This window comes from Vombatus ursinus, unplaced genomic scaffold (genome assembly GCF_900497805.2).
Source record: "Vombatus ursinus unplaced genomic scaffold, bare-nosed wombat genome assembly UNPS02007284.1, whole genome shotgun sequence".
NCBI classification, from domain to species: Eukaryota; Metazoa; Chordata; class Mammalia; order Diprotodontia; family Vombatidae; genus Vombatus; species Vombatus ursinus.
The window spans coordinates 11,120,767-11,140,560 of NW_020947062.1; the positions used below are offsets into that span (position 1 = coordinate 11,120,767).

At 35.5% G+C, this 19,794-nt stretch overlaps 1 protein-coding gene across 2 annotated transcripts in view; it reads right to left on the reverse strand.

Moving 5' to 3' along the window:
• Positions 1-19,794, reverse strand: part of CDC42BPB (CDC42 binding protein kinase beta) — a 145,650-nt gene that overhangs the window by 6,287 nt on the left and 119,569 nt on the right. For both annotated transcript variants that reach the window (XM_027849062.1, XM_027849061.1), the window contains 5 exons: positions 17,066-17,662; positions 1,275-1,372; positions 1,094-1,178; positions 751-868; positions 538-655 (listed from right to left, as the gene is read on the reverse strand). In XM_027849062.1, coding sequence (XP_027704863.1) covers positions 538-655; positions 751-868; positions 1,094-1,178; positions 1,275-1,372; positions 17,066-17,662 — 1,016 coding nt within the window. The remainder of the gene's footprint in view (positions 1-537; positions 656-750; positions 869-1,093; positions 1,179-1,274; positions 1,373-17,065; positions 17,663-19,794) is intronic.

Consider the following 19,794-nt stretch of genomic DNA (forward strand, 5'->3'; position numbering starts at 1 on the left):
ATACAGCTCCAACTCTGAAAAAGAGCCTGGGGTGCATCAACTCGATTCTTAAGTGGTGATGTGTTAATAATTATTGCTACTCTGGCAAGAGAAATAGAGGAGAGGCAGGAAAAAGGAAGCACAGGGATACCTTAGGTTGAAAAACAGTGATAATCCTAGAGAAAGATTTTGGCAGAGAAAGTTGATGTGATAGGTGTGCTTAAAAGTTTGTTGGAGGTGGTACTGGAACAGACTACTGCAAAAAGGAGGGTGAAGGAAATTAATTCTGTTATTTTAATCAAATAAGAATAGGATGGAGAGAGACAAGTATCTGTAAAACTTAGAGGCACCTAGCAGTGTGGACTGGATTATCTTTGCAGATGCAGCTTTTCATTTTTCAGCTAGGTCCCCTTTTCCTTGAAAGAAAGGTTTCCTCAGAAGCCTTATGCATAGCTTCCTCTGGCAAATGTGCAAGTGAAGAGAGATTATATTTTGTGGATGTAAGCTTCATTCCCAGGCCTTGCCCCCTGGTTCATTGGGTAAATTTATTTAATTTACCAGAGGGAGATCCATGAGCACTTGCATTCCATCTCCTGGCCCCATATGAGCAACGTGGTTGAAATTGGTTGGGTTTGATATCATCTTTGATCTCAGTTCTGGGTCTCTAAGCATCTCTCTGGGGAAAAGAAAACATATGCATTCATTCATATGCAAAAATACACTTGGTTGTTACTATTAACCTAACTGGGCTCCAAGTGATTAAACTCTTACCGCCTCTGCTGTAATCTCTCTTCCTCAGGAACCTTAAAGACAAATCGCTTTTTACTTCTGGTCCGAAGCATTTGTTTTTTGCTGTTATCAGAAGTTTCTGGAACACTGAGTACAGCTCCTACATGAATAATAAAGAACGCATAGTAATTATGACTATAGCCTATGTATTTGAAATATCACTGATTCTCAGATACATCAACACACCATAGGTACACAGCACAACTTTGAAGCACACGGATTCACTGAATCTAGGTGAATGAAAAGACTGTTTGCTTATGACAAGTAGTAATATATAAATCTATTGAACAGAAAAATATTCTAAGCTTGTTCTTTCTCTACCTACCTGAAAACTTGTTCTTGAAGTATATTAACCGTGGAGGTTCCCAGTTAAGGAGATTAAGCGTTCCTTCCATGTTAAGTGGTCTGATCTGATTTGGAACAAAAAAGCAATTTGATTAAAATTTATAATTTGTAGAGCTCATACGTTGCAACAAAATTACAAGGAACAGATTGGATTTCCTTACCTTCCTCAGGCCAATGGTCTGAACCCATTCCATAGTATGAACATCAAAAACATCAACTCCATATTCACTGTATACTGTGATGTAAGAAGAGCTACAACCTAGTACAAGCAGAACAAAAACAAAATAATTAAGTGAAAAATTCAGATATTGTTAAAACTTGACAAAGTTTATAAAAGTGAATGGTAAAGGGCTGTGTGTGTGAACTGTGAAACTTTCAAAAGCTATAAGGAGAGCACCTTTGCATCCAATTTGAAAAGCATGATTGCATTTTTCAATTTGAAATGATTAAAATTCAAAACTAGCTCCATTTGAAGTAACAGGCTAAAAACTATATTCCAAATTCCTATTCTAGATCTTTCAAGTTCAAAAAAGCATGTGCTGCGAATGCATAAATGATCAGTTTCTTTGTAACTAAAGAAAAATTGAACACATTTAAGGAAGCAATGATCATATTTTCTTTCTTTCAGAAATATTAATACAAAAGGCCCTTGGTATTTTAAAGTCATAACATGGAATTTGGATGGGCTCTGAAAGCATAATTTTGTTAACAACATAGAAAATTAACTGGCTATAGTAAGATGATTTGGGAGGGGCAGTGCTATAATATGTAAGAGAATCAACTATTTTCAGACACTTCAAAAGCAACTATTTTAATTAATAAACATTCCCTCCTTTATTCTGTAAACAAGTCTCTGAAGGCATTTTCCCACTACAGTAAAACCTTACTAGTTCAATATGAATATATATGAAGGGAACAAAAATGACTTTCACTAAACCCAGTTCTTGTACTGCAGAGAGACTTTCCTCTAGTACAAAAGTGTAATGGAAAAGCATTAAACAAGGAGTCAGAAGTCCAGGACTCTAGTGTTGGCTCTGTCACTAAATAGCTTTGTTACCTTGAGTAAATCCTTTCCCCTTTCTTGAGTCTCAGTTTCCCCCTCTATAAAATAAAGGGGTCGACAGACTAGATCTCTAAGCCCTCATAGTTTCTAACATTCTGTGATTCTAAGTCACTATTTCACTGTGTAACACTACAGAAGGGCTACATAGAAGTACCAAGATAACATTGCAAAGTATTAAACCTAGACCTAGTCTGCACCTGAAAAAGTGAAAAGGGTCACAGATACACACACACACACACACACCCTTCTATTAGGATCAAGTCTTTTCTAAAAAACAAGCAAGCAGTAGAAAAAGCATTAAAAGGTCAGAAATGAGAGTCTTGTCTCTGCCATGAGCTAGCTGAAAATAGGGAAGTTCCTTTCTCTCTCTGGGCCACAAGGTTCCTTTACTGTAAAATAGCTTTTAGGTTTGAAATGTGCTTGACAGATATTATTTCATAATTTCTAAGTCCTCCTCCAATTCTTAAGAATGGCTCATTACTTTATGGCCATTTCAAAAGGCAATTTAAAATGTCTTTCTAATCATCCATACCAAAGGTGAGGTGCAGTTTGCTGGTACATACACTTAACACTGGCAGTAGCATTACTTTGAAAAAGTTTAGTGCTGGAGAATGCTGCAAATACTTGTGAATGTTGTGCAGTTTTAACTTTTAGTCTCATTCTTCTTTATCTTGAATTAAAAATTCACTTCTGTTATCATATTGCAAGGGGGTAGGTACCACTATCTTTTGCAGATCTGTTCTAACTGTAGGAACAAAATCCTTTCCACTGAATATTAAAAAAAAAATCAAAATGTAGTGTGGTTAAGTGTACACTTACTTTAAAAGGATGGCTTAGGTCAGCTGCAAAATTTCAGAAGTAACATTACTGATAAAGGAATGACAAAATTTTAGAGTTGGAAGCCCCTATCTAAAAAGGACTCTTGACTGCAACACACCTGGTAAGTGGTCAGCCAGCCTCTGCCTACGCCCTCCAATGAGGGGAATACACACCAAAACTCCTGAGGCTATCCATTCCACTTCTGCACAGCTCTAGAATTGTTAGGGTGTTTTTCCTCACATCAAACCTAAAGTTGCTTCTTTTCAACTCGGCACTGGCCCCAGAATGCAGAAATAGGAACACACAGAACATGTCTAATTTTTTTTTTCTATATAACTACCCTTTCCAATGCTTGAAAGCAGCCATTATATCAGTCTTTTGCCTCATCATACCTCTCCTCAACAACAACAACAAAAAACCTCAAACCAAATAAAACATTTTTGTCCTCCAGACTCAACACCCTCAGTTCCTTCAAGAGATCTTCATATGATATAGACTCAAGGTCATTCACCATCTTGGTTACCTTATCTGAATGCTCTCCAGATGATCAATATCCTTTGTAAATTGTGGTGTCAAGACTATACACAACATTGGGGCAGCTAGGTAGAGCAGTGGATAGAGCACCAGCCCTGGATTCAGGAGGACCCGAGTTCAAATTCGGCCTCAGACACATAACACTTTCTAGCTGTGTGATCTGGGCAAGTCATTTAACCCCACTGCCTAGGCCAAAAAAAAAAAAAAAAAAAAAAAAAGGACTTCATACAATATTATAGCTATGGAATAGTAGAGGAAATGATCAACTTCTTATTCCTAGAAGCTCTGTCTTTAAATGTAGCCCAAGACTCCATTAGCTTTCTGGGAGACTGTCACATTTGATTGTTGGCTCTTATTTAGCACACTAACACCCTCATCTTTTTTTTCAGACTAACTTGTTTAACTTTGTTTCTCTAATCTGGGCCTACAAAATTTATTTCTTGTTCCCAAGTTCAAGACTTTATACTTACTCCCTATCAAATTTCATCTTATCAGATTCATCCCAATCTCCTAGATCTCTTCAGATCCTGACTTTCTCATTTACTAAGTTGGATGTGGCCTCCTAGCTTTGCAACATTTGTCAATGCTTTTATCGAAGTTATTGCAAAAAAATACTAATGAGCATAGGACTGAGCACAGATCCTTGGGGTACTCCACTGAACATCTTTTAAGCTAACATCAAACCATTTCAACTTGCTCTAAATTCAACTAGTAGTACTATCAGCTAGCCCATATCTCTCCATCTTTTCTACTAGAATAGTATATGGCACTTTAAAATACAGGATTCCCCAATCTCCTATTTTGGTGCCCCTGTCAAAAAAGGAAACTAGTTTAGATCCAGCATGCAGGACCTGTTCTTAAGCAGTACTTTCATTCTAAATATTCAATAACCATTTCTTAAATAATTAAGTCTAGATTTACCAAGAATCAAAGATAAGTTCATTGCCTTTTAGTTTATGGACTCCATTCTCTTTACTTTTTTGAAAACTGGGAAATTTATTCTTCCTCTAGACCTCTAGTAACTTTCCTGTTTTTTACAATCTTTCCGATATCACTAGCTCCACAATCATATTAATTCTTCGAAAGGATGGGATAGGGAACCAAGATGGTGGAGTACAGAAAACACTATAGCTAAGTTCTCCCAACCTTCCCCTCTAAACAACTTTAAATGAATGCCTCAAATCAAATTCCACCACGTCAGCCTAAGATAGGAGATCAGAAAGAGAGGCCTGTGACAGGGGGGTGGGAACTGGCCTGGAGCACATGTGGTGGCAACACCAGCCAGAGACCTTGGAGTGGCAACAGCAGCAGCCTCAGGAGCTCTTGGCCCTAAGACAGTAAGTGGATTGGACAACTGGTAAGAAAGAGATTACAGGGGACCCCTGTGCTAGCACTAATCATAGGAACGGGCACATTCTGGCAATTCCATTGCCTGCACCCTCTTGTAAGTCACAGTTCCAGGGCAAGAGAAGTGGTTTCAGTCACAAAGGATCAGGGGCCTTTCCTGGGTAAGGACCAAAGCGCAGATCAAAAAACATCTCCCCAGATCACCACCTTAGAAACACTGAAAAAACTTTGAAACTCCCAGAACTAGCTCTGAAAACGACAGTGCAAAAAAGCCTGAAGATCAGGACATTGCCCTGTACCACCAACCTCTTCCTGGGAATAGAGCCCAATTTTAACATAAAGTTCAAAGTCAACAAACAGGCTGAAAAAATGAGCAAACAAAAAAGAACCTGACCATAAAAAGTTACTATGGTGACAGGGAAGATCAAGAACAAAATCAGAAGATGGCAATCACATCAAAACAGCTACAAACAAAGCCTCAAAAAACCAGAATTGGCCAAATGATAAAAGAGGTACAAAATCTCACTGAAGAAAACAATTGCTTAAAAATTAGAATCAGTCAAGTGGAAAAGTAATCGATCATTCCATGAGACATCAAGAGTCAAAAGTTAAAAGAATGGAAAAAAAACAGAAGAAAATATAAAATATCTCTTTGGAAAAAGAGCTGACCTGAAAAATAGATTGAGGAGAGATAAGAATTACTGGACTACTTGAAAGCCATGATCAAAGAATGAGCCTAGATATCATATTTCAAGAAATTATAAACGAAAAGTGTCCTGATATCCTACAACCAGAGGGTAAAACAGAAATAGTGAAAAAGATCAGTAGATCATCTCCTGAAAGAAATCCCCAAAATGAAACTCCCAGGAATATCATAGTCAAATTCCAGAGCTCCCAGGTCAGAGAGAAAATACCTCAAGTAGCCAGAAAGAAACCATTCAAATACCATGGAGCCACAGTCTGGAACACAGAAGATTTAGCAACTTCCATGTTAAAGGAGCAGAGGGCTTTCAATATGATATTCTGGAAGGGAAAGGAGCTAAGATTACAGCCAAGAATAAATTACTCAGCAAAAGTGAGGATAATCTTTCAGGTGGAAAACTGAATATTTAATGAAATAGAGGATGTTCAAGCATTCCTGAAGAAAAGATCAGAGACAAATATAAAACTCAAGAGAAGCATAAAAAAAATAAACATGAAAGACAAATCACAAGGGACCCAATAAGGTTAAATGTTTACATGCCTATATGGGAAGGTGATAAATCTAACTGCTAACAACTTTATCATTACTAGAGCAATTAGAAGTATTCTATGTAGACAGAGGACATGTGAGTGAATTATGTTGGGATGATCTTAAAAAAAAAATGGATGGGTAAGAAAGAGAAAGATGCTAGGAAAAGGGGGAAGGAAGAGAAAGAATGGGGAAAATTATCTCACATAAAAGAGACACTCAAGGAAGCTTTTATAATGGAAGGGGAAATGGTAGGGAGGTAGGCAACACTTGAACTTCACTCTCCTCTGAGTTGGTTCAAAGAGGGAAGAAAAAAAATATGTGTATGTAAGTATATGAATATATGTATGTGTACACACACACACTCTTTCTCTCTCTCTCTCTCTCAAATGGGTACAGAAATCTATCTTACCTGACAGCGAAGTAGGAAGGTAATGAGATTTGGAGGGTATGGTGATAAAAGGGAAAGCAGATTAAGGGATGCAGTAGTCAGAAGGAAAACAGAATTTTTGAGGAGGGATAGGGTAAAATTAGAGAAGGATAAACAGAAGAAAATAGGATGGAGAGAAATGAATACTTAGTAATCATAACTATGATAGTATAGCAGGATGGATTAGAAAGCAGAATGCAACAATATGTTGTTTACAAGAAACACATCTGAAACAGAAAGATACAAAAAGAGTTAAAATAAGGGGCTGGAGCAGAATCTGTTATACTGCAGCAGAAATAAAAAAAAAAAAAGGCAAGCAAAGCAATTATGATTTCAGAAAAGCTTAAGTAAAAATAGACCTAATGAAGAGATAACCAGGAAAACTACATCTTGCTAAAAGTACCACAAACAAGGAAATAATATCAATATTAAACATATATCCACCAAATGGCATAGCATCTAACTTTTTAAAGGAAAAATTAGTTGCAGGAAGAAATAAACAATAAAACTATACTAGTAGGGGACCTCAACTTACCCCCTCTCAGAGATAGATAAATCTAACCATAAAATAAGTAAGAAATATGTTAAGAAGATGAACAGAATTTTAGAAAATTAGATATGATAGACATTTGGAGAAAACCGAATGGGAATAGAAAGTAGTTTAACATTTTCTCAGCACTTTGACAAAAATTGACTACGTTTTAGGGCATAAAAACCTAACAACCAAATGTAGAAAAGCAGAAATATTAAATACACCCTTTTCAGATCATAATGCAATGAAAATTGCATTCAATAAAGGGCTATGAAAGCACAGATTAAAAATTAATCAAAAACTAAATAATTCTAAAAATTGAGTGGGTCAAAGAACAAATGTGAGAAACAAATCAATAATTTCATCAAAGATGAGGAGACAACAAACCAAAATTTCTGGGATGCAGTCAAAGCAGAAATTAGGGGAAAATTTATATCTCTAAATGTGAAAGAGCAGATCAATGAATTGAGCATGTGGCTAAAAAAATTAGAAAATGAACAAATTAAAAATCCCCAATTAAATACTAAAATGGAAATCCTGAAAAATCAAAGGAGATTAATAAAATCTAAAGTAAAAAAAATCAAACTAATAAATAAAGCAAGGAACCGGTTTTATGGGGGAAACAACAATAAAATAGATAAACTCCTGGTTAGTTTGATTTAAAAAAGAAAAAACTAAATTACCAATATCAAAAAATGAAAAGGGTGAATTCATTATCAATGAAGATGAAATTAAAGCGATTATTAGACAAACCCTAATAAATCTGACAATCTAAGTGAAATGGACAAATATTTACAAAAATATAAACTGCCCACATTAACAGAAGAGGAAATAGAATATTTAAATAACCCTACCTTAGAAAAAGAAATTGAACAAGCCATCAATAAGCTCCCTGAGAAAAAATTCCCAGGACCAGATGGATTTACACGTGAATTCTACTAAACTTTTAAGGATCAATTAATCCTAATACTATATAAAGTACTTGAAAAATAGGTAAAGAAGTCCTACCAAATTCCCTTTATGACACAAATATGGTTTTGATACCTAAACCAGGGAGGGCAAAAACAGAGAAAGAAAACTGTAGATCAGTTTTCCTAATGTATACTGATGCAAACATTTTAAATAAAATATTAACTAGGAGATTAGCGCAATACATCACAAAGGCCATACCCTATGATTAGGTGGGATTTATACTAAGAATGCAGGGCTAGTTCATTACTAAGAAAACTATATGTATTACCAATCATGTTAATAATAAAAACAAAAATCATATGATTATTATCAATAGATACAGAAAAGGTTTCTGATTAAATATGACAACCATTCCTATTAAAAACACTAGAAAGTATAGGAACTAATAGAGTCTTATCTATCTAAAATCAAAAGCAAGCATTATCTATTGCAAGAATAAGCTAAAAGCCTTTCCAATTACATCACGGGTGAAACAAAGATGTCCATTATCACCACTATTACTCAATACTGCATCAGAAATGTTAGGTATAGCAGTAAGAGAAGAAAAGAAATTGAAGGAATAAAAACAGATAACAGGGAAACAAAACAATCCCTTTTTGCAGATGATATGATGGTATACTTAGAGAACTCTAGAAAATCAACTAAAAAAACTAGATGAAACAAATTAACAACTTTAGCAAAGTTGCAGAATATAAAATTAACCCTCAAAAATCATCAGCATTTCCATATATTACCAACAAAGCCCAGCAGGAAGAGATAGAAAGAAAAATTCCATTTGAAATAATTGCATGAAAACTTAAGAATAACCGGACTATCTAAAAGCTATGATCAAAAAAAGAATCTTGATAAAATAATACAAGAAATAATTAAAGAAAATTGTCCTGAAGCATTAGAATAAGAGGGGAAAGTAGAAATGGAAAAAAACCCACTGATCAGCACCTGAAAGAGATCCTATGAGGAAAACTCACAGGTATTATAATTACAGTCAAATTTCAAAACCCTCAGCTCAATGACAAAATATTACAAGCAACATGAAAAAAACAATTTACATATGGTGACACCACAATTAGAATCACATAAGACCTAGCAGTGGTGACACTAAAAGATCACAAGTCTTAGGACATTATATATTGAAGAGCAAAAGAACTGGGCTTCCGGCTGAAAATATCATGCCCAGCAAAGCTAAGCATAATTCTGAATGGGGGGGGGGGGGGGGGGAAGGACATTTAGTGAATTGTCAGACTCTTCAGGACTCTTAAAAAAAATAAACTTGAACTCAATAGAAGATTTGACATAGAAGAGCCAAAAGAAATAAGGACAGACTATTTACCTTTTATGTTTGTAAAATGTAAAACCTATGTCTAAGATTGTTACTAGTAATTAGGTAGCTTATAAGAAAGATTGGGGTAGACCTGAGTATGATATGACTTCAAAAAATAAAACAATTCAAGAACAGCTAAAAGAGTAATTATCTTACACAAATCAGATGCGAGAGGAAGAACCAATACAAAGGAATTAGATGGGGGGGCTGTTATTTCTGGAAGCCTACTTTCATCAGGGGTGAGTTCAAGAGGGAAAAATACATATAAATCTAGAAGACTATAAAAGTCTTCTAAATTTAGAAAGAAATAAAACTCTAAGGGGTTATGGAGGGGGAAAAGGACAAAGGAGGGATCCTTAGAGGGGAGAGTGAGGGAACAGGTTAAAAGGGTTAAAAGAGAAAGGTGTTTAGATCAAGGGGAATAGGAGGATAAGGGAGGGGTTGCTGGAGGGAGGTAGGTTAAGTAATAGGAAAGCAAGGTAGTGGGTAGAAATAAAGTAGAGTAGTTAGGAGAGACAGAAAAAAAAGAGACTCACAAACATAAGAGCAAACACTAGGAGTAGAATCTCTTAGGGAAAGTATATGTTTATATAAATATGTACTATGTATATATGTACACATCTATATCAATATCTATATATATAAAACATGTTTTATCTTTTCTTATTTTATATTTCACTTTAATATTTAAGTTTATAATGTTTCTTTTCTTATCATGTATTTGTTTTAGTATTTGTCTAAAATTTTTAAAAATTAAATAAAAACTGCAGGAAATATAAAATATTTGAGAGTCAAGACAAACCCAGAACTATATGAACATAATTACAAAATAAAAAATAATAAAGACAGATCTAAACAACTGGAGAGATATTAATTATTCACAGATAGGCTGAGCCAATAGAATAAAAATGACAAATCTATCTAAATTTATTTATTTATTCAGTGTCATACCAAACTACCAAAAACTTATTTTGTTAAAGGTAAAAAAATTATAAAATTCATCTGGAAAAACAAGAGGTCAAGTATATCAAGGAAATCAATGAAAAGAAAATGTGAAGGAGAACAAACTAGCAGTGCCAGATTTCAAACTAAATTACAAAGTGGTAATCATAAGAACAATCTAGTACTGGCTAAGAAACTGAGTGGCAGATCTGTGGAATAGATTAGATACACAATAACAATAGTAAATGACCATAGCAATCTGGTATTTGATTAAACCAAAGGTCCAAGATTTGGGGGCAAGATCTCGCTGTTGGACAAAAATTACTGGGAAAACTGGAAGGCAGTTTGGTAGAAACTAGGCATAGAACAATATATCAACATAAAGTCAAAATGGGTAAATGATTTGGACAGGGTAAGACTGTAAGTAAATTAGGAAAGCATGGAAAAATTTACTGGTCAGATCTATGGTTAAGGGAGGAGTTTATGACCAAATAGGAAATAGAGAGAATCATAGGAAGTAAAATTGGTAATTTTGATTACATGAAATTAAAAAGAAAAAACAAATGCAGCCAAAATTAGAAAGAAAGCAGAAAAATTTTACAGAAATTTCCTGGATAAAGGTCTCATTTCTCGAATATATATGAAACTGACAAATTTATTTTTAAAAAGAGCCATTTCCTAACTGATAAATAATCAAAGGATATAAATAGGTAGTTTTCAGAAGAAAAATGCTCTAAATTACTATTGATTAGAGAAATGCAAATTAAAACAACTCTAAGATACCACCCCACACCTATCAAATTGGCTTACATGACAAAAAAGGAAAATGATAAATGTTGGAGAAGATGTGAAAAAACTGGGATACTCATGAACTGTTGGTGGAATTGTACGCTGGTCCATCCATTCTGGAGAACAATCCAGAACTATGCTAAAAGGGCTACACAACTGTGCATACACTCTGACCCAGCAATACCACTACTAGGTCTATATCCCAAAGAGATCAAAGAAAATAGAAAAGGATACACACACACACACACACACAATATTTGGAGCAGCTCTTTTTGATGTGGCAAAAATCGGAAATCAAGGTGATGCTCATCAATCCATCATTAGGGGAATGGCTGAACAAGCTGTGGTATATGATTGTGATGGAATACTATTACGCTATAAGAAATGATGAGCAAGATGCTTTCAGAAAAAACCTGGGAAGACTTAACATGAACTGATGCAAAGTTTAGTGAGCAGAACCAGGAGAACATTGTACACAGTTATAGCAATACTGTACAATGATCAACTGTGAATGAGTTAACTATTCTCAGCAATACGATGACCCAAGACAATTCTGAAGGACTCATGATGAAAAAATATTATCCATCTCCACAGAACAATATGCTGGCATCTGAATGTAGATTGCAACTTTTTTTCTTTCCTTCATTTTAATTGCTTTTTTAAAAAAAATTGGTTTTTGCATAACTTTACATTTATAATTGATATACTGCTTACTTTCTCAATGGGTAGGGGAAGGACGGGTGACTGGGAGAGAATTTGGAACTCAAAATTTTTAAAAAGGAATATTAACAATAAATAAAAAGAATTAAGGGGAAAAAAATAAAGGATTGGATAGGAACTCCTGAAAATAAAGAAAAGCAATGGGCCAGCACATGGGTCCCTCATTGGCAAACTATTTTCCTAGCCAAGCCTGGCTCCCTCTTCCCAGAGGTAAATCTTCTGTAGAAGTGACTTGTGCCAGAGGTTCCTATTTCCAATGACAGAGGTCTGTATCAGTGCTTTTCTGAGGTCTATAGACAGAGTTCCCAAACTTATTTGGCCTACTGCCCCCGTTTAAAAAAAAATTACTCGGCATCCCCCTGGCGGTAGTTTAGGTTAACCCTTATTTTTATTCAACACTCCCCAATTGTACCCAAGGTTACTACCTCCCCTCCAGATCGTTTCATCACTCCACAAGAGGAGGTGTCACCCACTTCAGGAACCTATGGATAATAATAATAATAATAATAATAGCTACATTTCTATGGTGTCTTTCTGTTTATTAGGTGATTTAAATATATTATTTTATTTGGTCTCCCTAAAAATCTTGTGACATAGGTTGTCCAAGAATGATTGTTTTCACTCTGCAGATAAGCAGTAGACAGAAAGGATAAAGTGACTTGCCCAGAGTCACTTAGGTCATAAATGAAATAAAGGTCACAAATTCCTTTCACTATTACTAGACTGTGCTGTCCTGAGGATCTTTTAAAGGCATCACTTTAGCACTGTTTGCAAGGGATATATTTTCCTTTTAGTCCCCTAGTGTTTATTAAAATGTGTCTAGAACCTTTATGATGCACAGCGTAGTAGAAAGTTAGAAAGGTTCACAAAAAGCTAGAAAAAGATTGGTAGGGGGTAGAACATTTGGGCCATTAGGACCCTTCCTAGGCCCCTGATACTTAGAAAACACAGTATTAAACTCACTTCTCAAATACTGAACTTTGCTAAAAGTTCCTAAAGCTCTCCAAAATCCAATGATTCACTTGTTTTGTATCCTTCCCCTCCACGCTTACCATTCTAACCAAACTAGCCTCATAGCTGTTGTTTCCTCCTTACATATGATTTCCCATGTCCATTGTCCCTTGTAAGCCTGAAATACATGTTATCCCCTCCTTGCTTATACCTCTAAGAATGCTTAGCCTCCTTCAAGGCTAAATTCAAGTATTATTTCCTACGTAGAGCCTTTTCAGATCCTCTCAGATAACAGTTCCTTCTTTTTTTCTTAAGTTATTTCACATATGCTTATTTGTATCGATGTTATGAAAAGAAGTAGGGAACAGTTGATAGAAAACGGACTTGAGAGTTAAGAAGACCTGGGTTCAAACCCTATCTCTGACATATACTAGCTGTGTGACTCTGGGCAGGTCACTTAACCTCTAGAATAGCCCCAGGAGGCTAAAACTAATTAAAGATCTGGTCAAAGAAAAAACATACATGTTACAACCCCCAAGTAGACTGTAAATTCTATTAGAGCAAGGACTGTTTTGTTTTTGTCTTTTTAGCTCCAGACCTGAATTTAAACCCAGGTCTTCTTAACTCTGAGATCAATTTTCTATCTATTGTGCCATAGTGCTTTTCATAACACATATACAGATAAATAATTACAAAATAACTTTAAGGCACTAACATATGAAGGATCAGGAAAGTCTTTATATAGGAAAGTGATATTTCAGTTTAGCCTTGAAGAAAGCTAAGCATTCTCAGGGGTGGAACTGGGAGTGGGGGTATTATATATTCCAGCACAGTACCTTCTACATAGTAGGTATTTAATAAATGTGTAAATTGAAATGAATGAAAATCCACAATGAAATGAAAATTGAAATCTACAAAGTCAATGGGGAAGGACAGTGAAGAGAGAAAAATAAGAGAATTATTGGGCAGTTAAAGTATATATCTTCTTTCTCCTATGAAAGACCAAATTCCATGTTTATGTTTATGCCTAATTTTGTAGCTTCAAACTTTTTTGAAAACAGGAACGTATATAAATCATAATGATTTTTTTTTTATTGGACATGTGACTTCATTGGTATAGAGAACTTCCAATGAAGAAATTCCCTCTACCAATGCAGACTGGCACTTGGTCTGATAATTATCTTAGAATTGTCTAGGGCATTGAGAGGTTAAATAGTTTGTTCGGGGTAATATGGCCAGCACAATTCAGGACACCTGAATTCAGGTCTCTCTGACTCCAAGATTGCTTCTTTATCCATTACATTATCTCAAAATGAATGTAAAATAAAATATCTAATTTCTTTATTTAATTATCTCAGTCATGGAGAGCACTAACCTTGATAACATTAGATAAAACACAATATTAGATACCTAGGAAACCTTACTATTGGGGTCCGGGGTCAGCAATGCATCTGGATTATCCTCATAATCCCCAAAAGAAATAACATGTAGTTATTTATAAGGTAATGAAGAACATCCTACCAGGTTTCAGTTTGATGGCAACATGCAAAAAATATAGCTAATTACACTAGCCTTTTGTTGGAAGTGTCCCATTCTTTGGTATTGTACAGTTAGCATTTATAATATTTTTTCAGTATTTTATCAATAAAACTAGCAAACATATCAGAGGTTCCAATGTTAAGCAATTAAAAGAACTTAATAATGCCCTTCAATTTTAATAACTACGTCCTCTATTAGCAGGTATCAATCTGCACTAACAGAGGAAGTCCCTCATGAGGAGTTACCAATACCAAATTAAATCACCAAACCAATTTTTAATAAAGTTGTCTTGTAGCTAATTTAACTGAATGTCTATGGGCAGAGCTTCTATTTTCTATTTATCTAGATGCCCTGATTTTAAATTAAACTAAATTTAAATTTTAAATTTAACATCAGGATGTTCTGACATCCTGCTTTCGTGCTCCCCTTTAGGTGTTGTCTCCCCTCTAATGGAATCTAAGCTTCTTTGGGGTAGGGATTGCTTTATTTGTTTCTATCTGTCTCCCTAGCACTTAGCACCTAATAAATGTCCTATCTAATTATTTAACTATTTGGGGCTTATTATATAAACAGAGAATGGTGGTCAAGGAAGTTTCCCCAAAGTAATTCACTTATCAATTCTACCATTAGTTTTCACTGGTTATAAGTTTGTAACTGTTTCTCAAAGGCTATACTCTCCATCAAGCCTGTTATTTCTGTACATTTAGCCATCTGAAATGGTTGATTTTCTAAACCAAAATCCAATTTTTCTGCACACAAACATCAAAAAAAGAATAGCCTTAAAGTAGAACGTTGGCCTTTTAAATATTAGAAGAAAACTGTAACTTCTCTAAGGGTACAAAGAGCTTTTCTTTGACCATTAAAAGTACTTTGGCTACTCTTTACTATCTTATTTCACAGAATTTGGTGGCCTCAGTGGCTATTTGGCTCAACCCATGCCTGAAAGGAAACCCTACTCTAACATATATGGCAAGTAATCATTCAGCCTCTGCTTGAAGACCACCACTTTTGCATGAAGCCCATTTCACTTTTGGCCATCAAACTTAAATTAGCCTGTATGCAACTTTCACCAATTGCTCCTAGTTATGCCTTTGGGGCCAAAGATAGGACAGTCTCACCCCTCCTATGCAGTCTTTCAAACATTTGAAGATAGCTATCACATCCTTCCTGAATCTTTTCTTTGGACTAAACATCCCTAAAACATGGATTCAAGGTTTTTAGTATTCTGGATGCCTTCATCTGTACAAGTCTCCAGCTAACCAAGTCTCTCTCAAACTAAACACAAGACTCCAGAAGACTCGCCTCAATCATCAGCGATTCTTTTTTCCCAGATACAAAATACCAGGTATTTCATGTGATATGATGCAATGAAAAGAATATGGTACTTGAAGGCAGAAGCCCTGTGTCTGAATACTCATATCCTATTACACGATCTTAGGCAAAGGTACGTCAATGATTTGAGCTCGTTTCCTCATCAGTAAAATCAGATGTCTAGATGATTTCTAATGGTCCCTTTCTAACTATAAGTCCTATGAGCCTTTTAAACCAGTTCTTCTGTCTAATGCCACAAATGAAGATTACCAGCTTCTTTGCCTCAAATGCCACTTTCTGCCAGGAGTCACTTCCTGGTCCCCTCTAGATAACCTCACATCCACTCTGTATGGATCTTGTATACACCTATTTGTGTTGTCTTGACCAACAGAGCAAGGACTATTTTTGTTCTTTCTTTGTATCTCCATTCCTTAGCACAGTGCCTGGCACAGAGTAAGTGCTTAATAAATGTTTATTCTTTAACTGACTGAGCTAGCAGAAGAGATATAATGATAGAAGGGAGTCATCTTAGTATAGTAGAATATATAAGGATCACTTTGTAAATAACCATAAATATGAGCTATTATTATTAAATTGTTCTCTAAATGTCTTTCTGAAAAGGCTGTTTTTACAGACAAGAAGGCAGAACGTACATATAGACTTGTTCCAGGTTGGGCAGAAATTCCAGGACCAGCTTACAGTAGTTTAAGCAATAAATAGCAGGACAGGCTGGGACCAACTGTGCTTTTTACTGTCTCAGAAAGCATTCTACAACATTAAGAAGTTAACTGACTTGCCTAGGGTCCCCAAAACAGCATATATTAGAGGCAGGACTCAAAGCTACCTGGTTCCAAGCTTGGCTCTTCATATGACCATGCTACTGTGCTTTGAATTTCAGACTTCATCACTGTGCCTCATCTACAGTCTCATTCTGGAACATCTATTGGCCTCTTTCCTCCACTAGTGATTTTTTTTTCCTTGGGGGGATGGGGTGCAAGAAGGGTCTCCATTTTGTTGAAAGGCAAAGGCTGACCAACTTTCATTCTCCTTTTGAGTTTTTGGAATTCAATACCAGACCCCAGCACCAAGTACCTCCTCATCTGCCATTCTGCCCCCTCCCCAACCTCTTTCCACTGTCCTTTTGCTTTTGTGTTGTCTTCTTACATTAGATTGTAAGCTCCTTGAGGGCAGGGTCTATCTTTTTGTTCACTTGTATTTGTAAAGCTTAACACAGTGCCTGGGAACATTGTAAATGCTTAAAAAATGCCTCTGCACCACACTTTTATCACCTGATTCTTCTACAAAGGGAAAATGGGTTTAGGTCTACTGTAACTTCTTAGCTACCTTAACTGTGAAAATTGGAAGATAAATCAAAGCATAAGAGAACACATGCTGATTTTTGATGAGAAAAGCTGCAACAGGGATATGGCAACAGAAAAACATATACATACTACAGGCAACAGGAGTTGCAGGCCACATTAGCTCCTGCATGCGTGACCTCCGACCTTGTGAATCCACGTATAATCCCATATGGCTGAAGCAAAGCAGGTATTCCTCATTACTGAGTTCCACAGCACAAAGGGCATCAAAAGACTGTTGTGAGAGGAACATAAGCGAGGGATCATTAGGATTTACCAGGTTTAAAATCTGTCCATCTCCCTGGATGTTCAACAGAGAGAACCCAGAAGGGTAGCCAACACAGAGCCTGTCCTTGAACACTGTCATCCATTGTACATTTCCTGGAGCCACAATTTCATTGAATTTTTTGTGGAAAGGTTTAGTTCTATGAATTTCATAACAAAGAATCAGTCGTTTCACAGCCACAAACAAACAAGTTGAAGAGCTCTTCTTTAGTGTGGCAACTACTATAAGCTGGCAGCCTTTAGTTTCTGGAAGTTTGATGTCAAAATTGCCTTCTGAACCATCAAGACAGGACCATGAATACAGATGAACATGATGGTTCCTGCCACAGATGAGGATGATAATTTTCTCTTTGGGAGCAAGTTCAATCTGGTATACCTTCTTACAATCAGCAGCTCGAACAATCACTGCAAAGAGGGCACAACAAATAAATCTCAGTGAATAAAGGATTATGAAAATTTAAATAATCCTCTGTAAAGAATGGTTATTTTCTGTCAACTTCACAGGTGATATAATGGGATAAATTCCAATCTTTCTGGGTGGAGAGCACAAGGAAGTAGAAAAAAACAATGGATCTGGAGTCAGGAGACATGGGCTCAAATCTTGACTTTGCTATATCCTACTTCTGTAACTTTGGGCAAATCACTTCCCCTTTCTAGGCCTCTTTATTATTCATTGTAAAATGAATGGCAGGAGCAGAAGATGCATTGTTGAGCTTTAAAACATTATATAAACTTCAGTATATTCACAATTTAATCTCCTACGATGTACAATTCACAAAGTAACATAAAAGATTGAAAATGCAACCTTACATTTACTAATTTAACATGTTAAAAAAAATGGGTGTATGCTTAAGTATCAATATTATTCAATAGTTTTATTTGAATTTTACTTATTTTAAACTGTCTTTATAAGTGCAATAACAGTGTATGTTGCCATTTTATTTTTGCTTTGTTCACTCTACATCACTTCATAAAGGATTTTCCATATTTTATCAACTATTCCTGAATCACTGAGTACATGGTTTCCATTTTTTCTGTTTATGAAAATTTTGCTACAAACATTTACTACAAATGGGTTTTTTTTTATTGTTAATAACCTCCTTGATGTATAAATTTAATAACAGGATCACAGGGTCAAAGACTGTGAAGAATTTTGTAACTTTTCTTGCACAATTTCAAAATTTTTCTTTTTTGAAAATTCAGTTTTTAAAAAAAAATCTGGTTTGCATTTTCTCCCTTTCACTTCTCCCTCACTCCCATTAAGAAACCAAGAAGAACTTCACCTGTTACAAACATGTACAGTCAGGCAAAACAAATCCCTGCATTGGTCACATTCTCTCCTGGTTCTTTCCCCTAGCCCCACTCCCCAAATATGCCTCAGCATTCTGAGTCCATCCCCTCTCCATCAGGAGGTGGCAGCATATTTCATTACGAGTCCTCTGGAATTGTAGCAGGTTAACTGTGTTGATCACAGTTCCTACATCTTTCAGTGCTTAATCTTTATGATATTGTTACTGTATAAATTTTTCTCCCAGTCCTGTTCAGTTCACTTTTCATCAGTTTATACAACTCTTCCTTGGTTTATCTGAAACCACCTCCTTCATAATTTCTTACAGAATAATAGCATTTCATTACATTTATATACCATAACTTATTCAGCTATTAAATAAATGATGGGTATCCCCTCAGGTTCCAATTCCTTGCCACCACAAAAAGAGGTTCTATAACTATTTTTGTACATCTGGGTCCTTTTCATTTTCCTTTAAGGTAAAGGGCTACTATTAGTATCACTGGGTAAAAGGGTATGCAAAGTTTAACAGCTATTTAGACATATTTCCAAATTGCTTTCCAAAATAGCTAGACCAGTTCAGTTTCACCAACAATGCGCTAACGTATATTTTCCCATAGCTCCTTCAACATTTGTCATTTTCTCTTTCTGTCAACATTGCCAGTCTGATGGATATAAGGTGGAACCAAAGAGTAGTTTTAATTTGAATTTCTCTATTAATTGGTGATTTGCAGCATTTTTTCCATATGGCTATACGAGAGCCTGGTTTCCTCTGCTGAAAAATAACTTCTTATCTTTTGACCACTTATCAATTGGAAAATGGTTATTTTTATAAATTTGAATCAGTTCCCTACATACCTCAGAAATAAGACCTGCTTACAAAAAAACCTGCTGCAAAGATTTTTTCCCCCTTTACTTGATTTTTTTCTAACTTTAGCTGAAGTAGTTTTGCCAAATTATTTTTCAAGAGTTATATCAATTCACAACTCTTAATGGCAGTGAATTTAATATGCCTATTTTCTTGCATCCCTGTCAACATGGAACTTTTCCATCATGTACTATCTTGAACAATTTGATGGGTATGAGGTAATACCTCAGTTGTTTTAATTTACATTTCTGATCATATGTAATCAAATTATTGTTGATAATTTCTACTTCTCTCTTTTAAAAAAAAATTTGTTTACATCCTTTGGCTACATATCTATTAGAGAAAGTAGCCTCAATAGAGTTGTGTCAATTTCCTATATAT